This window comes from Pelobates fuscus, chromosome 2, assembly GCF_036172605.1.
Source record: "Pelobates fuscus isolate aPelFus1 chromosome 2, aPelFus1.pri, whole genome shotgun sequence".
Lineage (NCBI taxonomy): Eukaryota > Metazoa > Chordata > Amphibia > Anura > Pelobatidae > Pelobates > Pelobates fuscus.
In genome coordinates, this window is record NC_086318.1 from 201,369,363 (window position 1) to 201,383,630 (window position 14,268).

The 14,268-nt window shown below is 37.4% G+C and overlaps 1 protein-coding gene across 1 annotated transcript in view; it reads left to right on the forward strand.

Annotated features, from left to right (window-relative positions):
* The window catches only part of UTRN (utrophin), a 583,870-nt gene that overhangs the window by 169,717 nt on the left and 399,885 nt on the right, over nucleotides 1-14,268 (forward strand). Inside the window, exons 38-43 of the mRNA XM_063443106.1 lie at nucleotides 1,099-1,236; nucleotides 1,625-1,777; nucleotides 3,556-3,729; nucleotides 5,246-5,440; nucleotides 6,841-7,013; nucleotides 12,128-12,278. Of these exons, the coding sequence (XP_063299176.1) occupies nucleotides 1,099-1,236; nucleotides 1,625-1,777; nucleotides 3,556-3,729; nucleotides 5,246-5,440; nucleotides 6,841-7,013; nucleotides 12,128-12,278 (984 nt within the window). The remainder of the gene's footprint in view (nucleotides 1-1,098; nucleotides 1,237-1,624; nucleotides 1,778-3,555; nucleotides 3,730-5,245; nucleotides 5,441-6,840; nucleotides 7,014-12,127; nucleotides 12,279-14,268) is intronic.

The window sequence follows — 14,268 nt, forward strand, 5'->3', positions numbered from 1 at the left end:
AATTAAAAAATGTTTAGGACAGGAGAAACTGGCATGCTTATTGGAAGTTAAGGATAGGGGTGATTGACATAAAGGGATGGAGTCTGAGAAGTGGCATAAGGAAGAATATGGGAGACTTGCATGGATAGAGTGAAAAGAATATGAAATACTGACACAGTGTGGCTATAAATGAGACTGGCATAGAGGGTTGGGGAATATGTGAATTTGTTATTGTAGGTAGTGAGGAAGTGAATATATTAGAAGGGTGCATTGGCAAATACACGCAGAGAAGTATGCCAGAGGGGGAAAAGGAAGGATGAGGAGATGAGACTGGACTAATGGGGTGGTAGTGTAGGAGGCCGGCAGAGAGCTGGCATGGGGTAAGAGACAAATAGGCGGACAGATAGGAAGGTTATTACAGGGGAATCTGCATTGCAAACACAATATACAATATGATATGTTTAAGCACATTTTAAAAAAAAAAAACTTCAGCAAGTATTTTTAAGTGTTAACTTTTAAGAGCAAGAGAAGGAAACTTTGTTTTCAGCAGCATTTATAATGTGACAGCAATAGAAGCATTCAGTAGTATTGATGTCCAGTGGACAGAGTGTGTGAACTGTGCAGTGAATCCTGCCAAAAGGCGTATTAGACTTGGCAGCTAGGAGTTTGGGTGTTGGCAAATTTGGCATCGGGTCAGCAAAAAAATAAAAAGCATATTTTATATGTTTAATGCATGTCCGTTTCCATGCATTCTTGGCACAGAGCAAGGCTTTAGATGGGAAGTGATTGAAAGTTAGTTAACCCTCATGAAAGTCAGAATGTTGAGAAACTTTCTAATTAACAGATAGTTCTTAGAGTGCCTTAGTCTGTGTGATAAGTGTAAAAGTGTTGGATTTTCATAACAAGGAAGAGAGGCATGGCTCTGATGCAGATACAATTACTGCAGGCGCTCCACATCAATGCATTGTGCAGCCACATGGCACTGAGCTAGTTAATGAGAGTTATCTTATAAACTTATCACATATCTTAGAGCAGCAAGATGTCATGAGCTAGTATTATGAATAGCTCCAGTCAGATTGATCATACGGGCACATTATTTTTTTTTTTTTGCCTGTTCAGACTGATGAAGAGAACACTCAAATTGAAGAAGTTCTACTAAAAGGAGAGGCTGTGCTGCGGCAGCCCCTAGAAGACAACAAGAGAGAGAAGCTGCGACTGGAACTGCTGCTTTTACAGACCAGATACAACAACGCAAAGGTCAGGACCTTCATCATTGTGCCCTTACAGTGGGGGACTTTTGCAGATATGTGCAAACATGGGGCAAATAGCAACTTGGCATCAAGTCAAACGGATTGTATTGCAAGGAAATCACCTCTTTAAACAGAAAGGGCTATAAATTAGATCAATTCTAGAACCAGGTCCTAAATGTGCTACAGTCACCATATATACCAGTCAAATATGTATGCTCATTGCCCTAAATATGACTATTTTCACGAGGAGTACTACAGCTTTAGTTATATAAACATAGACACCTAATTGGAAAGTAATATGCCAAATATATTTCTTTTAACGGTTAACCATTTGTTAGTGTGTATGTCATTCACTTGTATATTCTTAAATTCACTATGTGTCTGGCGACTTGCAGGAACTGCAGCTAATTCGGAAGAGACAGGAGATAAGGCTCTCTCCAGTTTCCAAGCCTATTGAGAAGGAAAAAGATAACTTCTTCAACTGGATGAATGAGACAGAACATCGTCTGTCCGGTCTCCATGAGGCAGAGGATGACAAGAAGCTTCAAGTAAGTTGGACAATTGCAGCACAAATCTCTGGTGGGGCATGTGAATTTTCAACATGCTCAATAGGAAGAAATTAGGATATGCAGCCCCAGAGGCAGAAGATCATAATTTCTTCCTTTTGAGTGATGGTTCCCAGCCCAGTGACCCCTAAAGGTAAATGACTTATTTAATCCTGTTTACATGTTCTAAAAGCCATAGCAGACAAACATATCTATAAAAGTCACTCTCAACTTGTTTAAATAGCCCTAGATAACTTTGTACATGGAAGAGAGCAGCAAAGAATAAAAGTTGGGTATCAGTTTAGCAGTTGTTATGTCAAGCCTTCTTGTTGCCCTTTCACAACAATTAGTGTTGTGAAAGGGCAAGCTGTGAGATGAGGTCAGAGATCTCATATATGGCATCATAGGAGATATTTAAAATTACACCTTTATTATGGAAGTATAGGCATAATGAAAAATCCTAAAATAAAGAATGTTTCTGATGGCTTTAATATATTGCCTCAGCCTTGCAACAGACAGGCCAGCCAAGCTACCCACCCAACACATGGTTTCTAGAAATAATCAAAGTAACCTCCTCAAAGCAATATTTCAGAATTTGACACTGTATCCTTTAAAAACCTTTGAGTGCTGAGGGAATTCATTTACACACAATATAACCTCATCTTTTAAAGAGAGAAGGGCAAGGATGAGTTAATATTACTCTTGATAATTTTTCCCTTGCACAGCCAGTGTGCATAACCATAAGACAAATTAGTGGAACATTTTGGGTACACTGCAAAAAATATGTATGATATTTAGAACGATTTTTAAGGATGTGGTCCTTGCCCACGGGACTTGCAAACTCTTTGACACAGCTCATTTTCCCCGTACAAGAGGCCATTTAATTCCTGTTATAGGTCCAACTTGACACACAACTACTGTAGTAACATTTTGAAATTACGGTAAATATACATTTGCTGGACTGGCTCTCCATAATCACCCAACTTTTAATTCGTATTATTGTAAATCTTAATATTGTGTGATTTTGTTATTCTCCAAAAGAGGTTTCCTAGCTCCAGCTGCACATTTAGATAAATTACTTACATAGAGACAGTTACTTTAGAATGTAACTTACTGTCTCTGATATGGGCGTGATGTAAACTAGCTACCTTGCACAAAACTCTAACAAAATCTCAAGTATTATGCCGAGGTCTATTTTCTATGAATAAAGTTATAAATTTACATACACTACTATAAATGTAATCTAAATGTATGTTAAAATGTAGATCAGTTTTCTATAAAACATGTGTAGTTTTAAAATATATATATATATATATATATTTCATATGGAAAAACTTAGATTTTACTTGTACATTTTGTTTTTAGTTACACTCTTGCCTTGTTGTGTATTACATCCATATATTGCAGTATATCTGAACGACCAGTTTCATGTGATTATTTAAAAAGATTTCTTGTTCATGTCTTTTCCTAATTTGAAACATCTTTGCTTGAGAGTTTGTTTTACTCCTCAGTAATACCATGGCATTAAAACAGCTGTTATTTACTTTAAACAAAGTAAAGGTGAGAAGGTTTATCAAAGCTGTAACTTATTCAATAATAAATGGAGGGGGTCATCTTAAAAGTTTTTCAAAGTGCACATATAACTAGAGCTGCTCCGTGTGTGAGGAAAGTTAAAACCTGGGGTTTGATCGACCTGTCTAGATGAGGGACCACTGGCTACCCTGCCCCGAGATACGATTAACAAGACACTTTCTATTAGTAAGACTGAGTGTTTTTCTCAGGAGCTGCTGCAGGAGCTGGATGATCACAGAGAGGAATTCATCGCTCTGCAGAAGAAGACTGGCGCTCAGCTGCATGAACCTGCTGGGGAAGTGGATGGAGGGAAAGTTAAAGAGCGCTGGGAGGAGATTGAAAAGCAGTTTGCAATTTATCTCGGAGTTCAGCATCACAGCCTGGTAAGTAAAACCCCTGCCTACTCCTGGGAACAGTTTGATTATTTTTATTATTAATTATTTAATATTTGTGCACCATACAGGGAGGACTCGTACAGCAATATGTTGTCATACAAGAAGAAAACATTCAGTGTGAATGGTTTCTCTACAGTTCTTTTTCGATTCCCACTACTGTAGAAAAATCTGCAGGGATATCATCAAAATGCAGTTTCATGTATGGAATAAAGCAATGCTACATTTCCATTTATGCAGTGTAATGAATATTTAAAATTCTTAGAACATATATTTTTTATTCATTACAATTCGAATGTTTTCTTTAAAAAAATAAAAATAGAAAATCTATTGTTGACTCGATCACTGATAACTCCTTGATATTAGGAGTATTGTTACCACACCAGATAACACACCACTCTATAAGCAATACCTATAACAGCGATGGGGGAACAATAGACCTCAGACGCAGAAGAACTGGAGATTCCTTGATGCTTTACCATTCTAAAGGCTGGCAATGCACAATGGCAGTTGTAGGTCTACACAACATCTAGGGATCCACCTAGTCCTGACCTAGAACAATATCTATGAACAAAGCCGAAGCCCTTATTCCCCTTCACTTTAGAGAAATCTGTGACCTTTAAAAGAACTGGTTGAAGTAGTTAAGTGTATGCAGCAACTGATACCTACATAAAAAATGAGGTATACATATTATACCAAACAAGTGGAGCGCTCTAAACAGTGGAGGGATTCACTCACCCCTTTAGTACAGTGACAGTCTTGAATATTAAAACTTGAAAGTACATATGAAAGAGAACCAGAAAAAAACAAGAAATATAGTGCAGATGGTTCCCAAAAATAGACAATTGATGTTAATAAATGACTGAAACCACTCACATGGACAGGAGCTTATGCAATATTGGCTCCATAAATAGATATTTTATGCTCTTTGTGTATTTGTTTTCTATTGTGGGTGAGGGGTATTCCACTTCTAGTGTTGAGCAGCTTCTACTTTTCGGGCACTGTAAAGTAACACTCTCTATCTCCTTTTAGAGAGAGTTTATTTTTTTATTTTTATTTTATATTGAGCAACTGATACATACCTATATGTACATCAACAATTCTTCTTCAATGCATACTCTTTTCAAACATTTTTTATTAAAGGTTTTATGTATGCGGCAGTTCCGCCGCTACACGTGGGGCCCGGGCCCCCCAGGGCCGCCGGGCCCGTGACAACCGTTATGGTTGTCACCCCCTGATGGCGGCCCTGCTTAATGGTAAGAAAATTGAAAAGCGGTCTGGTGACTAAGGGGTTAATAAGAACCAAAATTGCTTTAAGTGTCCTTTTCTTTATTGTAGTAGGTTGTAGTCAAGATTATCCATATTTGCTATAGAATTACTTACTAATGTGCTATGTAGGCTTGTGTTAAAATTCTAAGCGGTTAGCCACAGTCATTTACATTGATGTGTTTGTGTGACTTGTATATAATATGCACTGCTAACAGAGTACATATATTCTTCATTTTAGGATGTCTCAGCCGATGATCACCTAGATGGCAGCACTTTCTCCTCACAGTACACTCCTTTGCTTCTCCCATCAGACTATTTAGTGGAGATAAACAAAGTACTGCTTTCTATTGCTGATGCCGAGTTACTCCTCAATGCTCCTGAGCTGAACAGTGGAGAATATGAAAACTTTTCTATACAGGACGATTCTCTCAAGGTCAGCACATATATCATATGTCCTCACAGTGTACATAATCTTCAGTTTTAATTGCCTGAAGTGTAATGCCTTACATTTTTAATATTTTTTAAATTTATTTTATTTCCCACTTTTTTACGGTACCTTGTATTTCTTGTTTTTTGTGGAACTGCAATTATAACTGTTACTGTTTCTTGCATTGCACATAAGCACACAGTGGTGGGAAAAAAAAAACTTTGTTTGAACCACTAGGACTGCTATGTTTCAGACCTGCAATCATAAGTCACAACAGTAACATACATACAGTCACATACATACAAACAAACACATAATCACAGATCTCAATACACAATCACTGACACATACACAATCAAAGGCATACAAAATCACAGACATACACACAGACCCACCCCCACACATGCACAATCACTGACAAAACATCAAAAAATGACATTCATACATTCAGTACTTAAGAGGTCCATACAGCCTCCCTGCTCTGGGAGGGCTGGAATGGATCCTCTGTGCCTGGTGGGTAGCGGTTGCTGCTTGGCTGTGAGCTCTGTGCTCTTCCTCCACAGGTCCCTAATGTGCCCAGCAGTAATGACGATCATACCCAGCCGGCTCACTGCAGGGCACACTAGGGAGCAGTCCAGGAGGGGCACAGTATGCAAAGGGCTCCCTCACCGCCTTTTTTTTCGTATTACCTTTTGGCTCAGTTAATGGTCAGATAACTTGACAATGCACCTGAAAATCCTTAGTTGTTTTTATGTGCCAAACTATACTAACTGTTGAGATGGAAAAAAATATATAAAAACAGCACCAGACCTTGTCACTGTCATCACCATTCACAGTTGGTGATAGTTTGCTATTTTAACTAAATGTTTTTGGTGGTTTTTTTTTCAGTGATGACTTCATAACACCAGATTTACTCTCTTTTTAAGGCAGTAGAGACTGCATATCCTCTGACTCCTTTATCTCTAGGATTCTTTGTGAATTCACAGATTTCCATATTATGATTCCTTTAACCAAGAGTGACTTGAACCGTCTCTGTTTATGTACTGTCAGCCCATCAGTGTGTGTGCATAACCCACATCCTTAGTAGCTTTCCCTCTCTAAAGTTACAAACTCTGGTAACTGCCCTTCTGAAGTCCTCTCAGATATTTCCTGTTTGCAATATCACATATTTCTACACATCTGTATAATACAAATCTTACAAAGAGGGATTTCTGATGTCTCTCAAGTGCACTCCTGCAGTTTTGCTTAATCACCTAAACACTATCAAAATGATTCCTTTTCATTTGACTGGATACAGAGATTTACTAAGATTAATATGTTCCCTTCCTCTAATATACTGAAGACTTAAGGTTTTATAAACGTTGTGCTCTTTCAAGTCTAACATGAAGAGTATCATTTTGTTCTAGAACATTAAAGATGTAGTGGACAAACTTGGAGAACAGATTGCAGTTATCCATGAGAAACAGCCTGATGCCATCTTGGAAGCTACAGGACCTGAGGCAGTACAAATTGGAGACTCCTTGACTCAGGTGAACGCTGAATGGGATCGGATCAACCGTCTGTACAATGACCGGAAGAGGTAAAAAAAAAAAAATTTATAAAGAAATGGAATCTGCAGCAAATGTACTATATTAGAACTGAAATACTTGGAATCTTTTGTGCCTTCCAGTTTCTAAGGTCTCAACTTAATTTTGTTGGATAAGTCGATAGAATTTTAAAATGATTTTTTTTTTCACCATATTAAAATATCTAAAATATATCATACATAATAAACTATATCAATCAAACAATATTAAAATATTGCAACATTTAACTATTTATTAAGAAGACTAAATCATTTTAAAAGTTGAATTAAGTTGAATTATCTTGGTAGATATTTAACTTGGTGGAGACCGTGGAGTTTGCTTTTTTTCTGTCCTTGTCATTAACATTAACTTAAATGCTATACATTTGAAATGGAATTCAATTATGAGGAATTCAGATGTCCGTTTCCTATTTAACAAGAGGTTAAAATGCTAACTTCTGTTTTAGTATGTTATTAATTATAGTCAAAACAGAAAACGGAAAACAAATACGGTAATAATATTTATCTAATATTTATAGCATCTGCAGCAGTGTTCTGTCAGGACAATGGCAATGATGTGCCTGCTAATTTACAGAAGAAGCAGAGTTTTGTTTATTGCAGTGTGCATGCGGGGAGAGATAACACTCTGTGCATGCACATACTGTGCGTGTACAAAACAGAGAAATAATTGCAGCCTCTTAAATGTCAGCAAGCTCATCGCGGCCACTGATAAAAGATACTGAGCAGCGGCTATTGCCTTTAGGGTAAATTACTCTGATTTTGCTCTGTCTTCAGATAATGCAAATTTAAACAAAACAAACAAGTGGTCCAAATGGATTAGAAATGCACTGCGTTTCAAGCAATGCCCTTCTTATATAAAGGATATGTTAAGAGCAATTAAGACACGATGTGAAGGAAAAATAAGGTCAAGCTATTCCAGTCTCTTAAGAATGTTGCTTCTTTGAATGACTCTAAATCACAGTTTGGCAAATATTATACAGAGCAATCCTTTATTACAATAATAAACACAATCTTGGTCAAATAGTAAAAGTAAAGAGACACATATGTACACTTAACTTGTATATATTTAAAGCAATAACATTTCTACAAATTGTATTTTGTCTTGTTTTTCAAAGTTCTCAGAATCAGATTGATTATTTTTTGCTGTTTGTGTTCAAACGCAATTTGCATCTCTGTCATTTATTGCACCAACACAAACAGGGCTTTAGTTTGATGTCACACATACATAGATAAATTCTCATTAATTATAAAAAAAATAATAGCGTGTGCATAATATGTCTTAGAAAAAGTAATTCAAAATAAATTCATTTATGTGTCTTGATTTATAGAGTACATCATATGTATAGGATTTCAGATTATTTTGAAAGTTACAGGTCACAAAATACAAGGACTAAAAATAAAATTTCAATGTGAAACAATTTTAGAAGTTGGTATGTTTGTCTTGTAGGTTTAGTAGCCATCACAGAAAACAAAATTGCCACTCAAAAGTATATATTTATATAAAGTAGACATCACAGGCTATTTACCTCAGGTTAGTTTGACACTTTTTACATGGCCATTTCATCGCCAATATCTGCTAAATATTGGAGTAAAATTGTGTTTTTTCTCTATTATGGCATATAGACATATAACAAGGTTTTTGTAATGTGTATTTTGTAAAGCTGGTGTGTGCTATTCCTGCACAGAACCCAATATTGTGTTCAGCTGCTGAGTATAACGATACCCCCATTGTATGCCTTTGGCACTATTCTGTGAAGCTACAATGTCATATAAGAGACAAGGCTATTTCAGTTTCTATAGTTAGAATTTTCGTTGATGGATTTGACGGGCTTATGTCTCATTTTAGGGTATTATAGCAGTGTGACTGTTCAAATAACCCCACAAAGGGCTTTCATTTGATAAAGCAAACACCCCAGGGTATCTTATATGGTGTATATTGTGCCTTAACTTGTCACCATTTTTTCACCAATTTATGTCAATGTTTGTGGTGAGGGGAAAAATAAATAGCATTTTTACATATATGTTGCATTTTTGCTGAGTATTTCTTACACTTGATATGTACCACTGTCATAAAACCCCCCAAATTATGCTCAGTTACATCTTCTGAGTAAAACAATATGCCCAATGTATGACCTAGACCAGGCTTCCCCAAACTCCGGCCCTCCAGATGTCGCTGAACTACAACTCCCATGATTCTCAACCTATTTCATTCATAGAATCATGGGAGTTGTAGTTCAGCAACATCTGGAGGGCCAGAGTTTGGGTAAGCCTGACCTAGACACTATTTTGTAAAGTTACAGTGCTGTAAAAGAGACGTGACAAATTCAGGTTTTTAAGTGTGAATTTTCATGGAGGGTTTTGATGCGTCCGTGTCCCATTTTGGAGCTCTTGAGCAGGCTACATATTCCAACTACACCATAAAGGCATACCATTTCTTAAAGCAGACATCCCAGGGTATTTCAAAAGGCATATTTTGAACCTTAACCATGTCGGCTGAGTACAACAATACCCCCGTATGTACCTTTGCCCGGTATATGTAGATGTTGAAGTGGCACATTTGACACACAGCCTTTCCAGTTTTTTTTTAAACTTTGAATTTTTACGCTGTGTCCATGTCCCATTTTAGAATATTTTAGCAGGCAATATAATCCGACTACTCCATAAAGGCATACAATTTCTTAAAGAAGACATCCCAGGGTATTTCAAAATGCATATTTTGAACCTTAGTGTGGGATCATTTTTCCGCTAGCTTGTACCAAGTGTAGTGATAATAAGCATTTTTTCTGCCTTTTTGACACACAAAGTGAGTTTGCACAGTATATTTTGCAAACCTTATGTGTGCTACGACTGTATAATACTTCATATGTTGCTCTGCTATGTAGTCTGACTACAACAATACTACCACACTACAACAATACTCCCGTATGTACCTTTGCCAGGTATATGTGGATGTTGAAGGGGCACATTTGAGAAGCAGCCATTTAGTTATTTTCTAACTTTGAAGTTTTACGCTGTGTACATGTTCCATTTTGAAGTAGTTTAGATGGTTGGTTATTGAAACTTCGCCACAAACACATACTATTTATTAAAGAATACACCCTGGGGTAATTCAAAAGGCATATTTTGAACCTTAGGGTGGGATCATTTTTTCTCTAGTTTGTTCCAGGTGTAGTGGTAATGAGCATTTTTAAATGTATTTTTTTTTAAACTTTTTTTAACTTTTTTTACTTATTCAATTTTTTTAAACTTTTAAATCTAGCTTAACTTTTTTTACACTTGTAAATTTTTTAATAAACTTTTTGTTTTACCGTATACCCCTAACTAGCAGTAAGCAGCACTAACAGCAAATTCCCTGATTTCCCACAACTCCTACCCACCCCAGCCGTTACATATTTTTTTTGTAACTTTTTAAAAATGTTAGTAAAACATTTTTAAAAAACCTTTTTAAAACTTTTAAAAACCTTTTTTAACGTTAACCCCTAGCAGACCTAACACCAAGTTCCCCAATTCCCCACTAACTTCCACGCACCCCAACTAGCTAAATATATCATTTTAAAATATTTAAATTAATTCATAAAATAAATGTAAAAAAAATAAAATGTAACCCTCAGGGGTTAAAAAAGAAAATCAGATGACAGTAAAATGTAGTCCTTGCCAATTGATCACTGTAGTCATTTTCTAATTTTCTTAAGGCAGGGGAAAGGGGGGTGGGATTTAACTTTAACTTTATTTTTTTGCAGGGAGCAGATCACTGCTGATCCGTCTCCCTGCACTTCACACTAATCGCGGAAGAGCAGAGAACCGGATCAGAAGTCAGCCCGATCACAGCTGCAGGGACAGCGCGATCGGGTGCTCCCGGTCTGCCTCAAATACCGAGACACAACGGATGAGCGTTTCACCCAGCGATCATGGGTGATCTGGGGTTAATTTCAGTAAATTATGGAAATTTTCCGTCATGGGTCCTTAACGCAAGGACAAGCTTGACGGAAAATTTCCGTCTTTGGTCGGGAAGGGGTTATATTTGCTCTGTTAGTCCTGTAAAACCTCCTATTTCTCTGAGAATTCCTATTCCACTGGGAATTACCTTGATTCCATTGTGGCTTCTTATTGACCCCGGGATATAATACAATAATATTAATATTTTCTTTGCGTAATATGTCTGAGTAAAATTATTATTAAAGGGACACTCTGGGCACCAATGCTACCTTAATGCATGTGATATGTTTTGGCTTTGAATCAATGCTTTCCTATGAGGTTTTTAACACATTGCAAGCATGAGGACGTCCAGCATCATTTCACACAGTCAGACTCTGTAAAACTGTAGGATGCACCTTTCGTGGCTCTCTGGGATACAGCCTCTAGAGACAGTCTTAATGCTGCAATGTTTACATTGCAGTTCCTCTAAATCTGCAATGTTTGATATTTCAGGGTTAGGGGAACATGGGCACTGCACCCACACCACGTCAATGATGTAAAGTGGTGTGAATGCCTATAGTGTCCCTTTCAGTAAATATATTCTTTTTTTCCCCTGTTATACCTAGAAGCAAATTGTATTTTTTCTGACTACTTTATCCTGTTTACTGTGTAGTCCAGAGATTGGATAACAAAATCTAGACTAAAATAAGCAAGTTGTGACGATAGGTAAGTTTGAGATGTTTTTCTAATTCAGCTATTTTAGCCTATATTCACCTTTGGTTTTGATACCATTTGAAGTTTAAGGAATAAACTCTTAAAAGTAAGTAAGAGAAAATGTGAAACCCCTCTGGTCCTCTCTCAGATTTCCATTGCAGTCACATACTCATGACTCATATGATCACAGTAAGAAAAACTGGCCTTTATAAAATTGAATAAAGCGTAACATTTTTTTCGTACCTGCAAAAATCAATTTCTTTGTTTTTGCATTGATTTGTGTGTTTTTAATTTAGTGTCTTACCTTTAGAGATGTATTTACTTTGCAAAAATAAATATTGATTTAGTGCATGGACAACCTAATTACATTGCAGTTTATAATAGTTGGACAAAGTAATTTTCCATTTCTTGAAGAGACATTCGTGTTTGAAACTGGTACATAAAGTGGATACTTTTCTTTAATTATCTTTCCTGTTCAGCCGTTTTGACAGGTCTTTGGAGGAGTGGCATCAGTTTCATTGTGACCTAAACGACCTGACACAGTGGACAACTGAGACAGAACAATTGCTGGCTGAGTCCCATTCACCAGGAGGCACCTTAAATATGGAGAAGGCTCACATAAATCAACCGGTAAAGTCTGGATATCCAGATTGTTATTTACAAATTATTCACCTTTAATGATAAATGGACTCTGTGTGGATGTTTTTACCACCTATTTCTTTTTTTTTTCTTTCTAAACATTCTGTGTTTATAAGGTTGATTGTTTTGGCATATAGGCAATCATTACAGAGGGGAAGCATTACATGGATAGATATACATACATTTGTAACATGAGTCCACAGGCATTCAGGTTCTGGTTACATTAGATTGTTTGTGATTATACATTTTGCCAATACATTCTAAGGAGTTTGTTGGCCGATGCGTATATTGGCTCGTTAGAATTGGTTCCCTGTTGTAAGCCAAGGTGTTTAGTTTGGAGACAGTTTGGTGCCTAGCTGGTGTGGGCGAGGAGAGAGGGGAAAAGGCTTTCTGAGCTTGCAGGACTCTAGCCCAGATTCCTTTGTGGGCCAGTGTCCGTGACCTGGGCCAAAGTCTTTGGGTGTCTTCGTTGGGTGGGTATCCCTTGTTTTCAGTCTGCTGTGTTGAGGGCTCGATCTCCCTCCTTGCTAGGTGGTGTACTCCTATGCTTTGCACAATCTGGTTACCAACTATTTCTTTTTAACCACTTAAACAATTACATAACTAAGAAATAAAAGGAACAATCTGTTGTTATACATTGTTTTCTTGTTATTTTTATTTCTTGGAGCATACCCCTTTAATGTGTGTACTCATTGCTCTATTAACAGGGGACCCCGCCTGCGGAATCACTTTTGCTATGTCACTTCTCATGCAACTCTTGCTATACTTTTTTATCTTGACTCACCCTATTGTCCATTAGATTAACCTGCTTAAATAGCTATTCTTTATGCCTCATCTGCTGTCGTACGCTACTTAAACCTTAACTTTAATGGAAGATGTTACAGCTCAGTGTAAAAGCAGGGAATTGTCACATATCACTCTGCTTATGTTATAATCAATCTGCAATACCCTTGGTTAAATTTCTAATTTTTTCGAATACAGGTGTCATCCCATAACAATATGACTGCCTGTGAGATTCTTGTTTAAAAAATCGTCATGTTCCATAATACAAAATGAAAGAATATGTTATAAATCAACTGATGTAGAAGAAAATATCTGACAAAAGTTAGTCTTGCAGCCTGCTCCATTTATTTAAGGGATTTGATTGGCTAGACAGTTTACTCTAATTATATGTACTGTGGAGAAATATATAGAGCTACCTGCAATATATAGGTTATTGCTTTAGAGTCTAAAGCAATCAATAGTGTAGAGTCTCCCCTGAGCAATGCGCCCTTGAACTTAGAAATGGATAGTCTAAAGTTTTAATTACTCAGGGGAGAATCTATTCTGTTGTTGCATCACAGCTCATTAATCACAACAGCCGCTTATTATTCATTGTACTTATTAATTTTTCACGGTAATCACACATGGCATAAGTTTTACTTTCCATAAAAGTAGCATTTTATCATAGTCAGTTGGGGAAGATATTTGTCATGGGAGCTATACTAATACCGGTAGGTTCGTAGGTTCCAACTCAAAAACATAGCCCGCATCCGCCCCTTTCTTACGCAAGATGCTACCAAGGAGCTTGTCCATGCTCTAGTAATTTCCCGCATGGATTACTGTAACCCTCTCCTGATTGGTCTCCCCAAAAGCCGTACTGCCCCGCTACAGTCTGTAATGAATGCTGCAGCTAGACTGATTTTCCTCTCTAGTCGGTCCTCTCACACCTCGCCCCTCTGCCAGTCCTTACATTGGCTCCCTGTATCCTATAGGAGTCAATTCAAAGTGCTAACCCATACATTTAAAGCACTGAACAATTCCAGACCCTCTTATATCTCTTCACTGATCCAGAGGTATGCCCCTCCTCGTACCCTCCGCTCTGCCCGCGACCACCTCCTGACCGCTGCTCGCACCCGTACGGCCAACTCACGCTTGCAGGACCTCTCGCGGGCGGCTCCTCTCCTATGGAATAACTTGCCTACTGCCATCAGACTCTCCC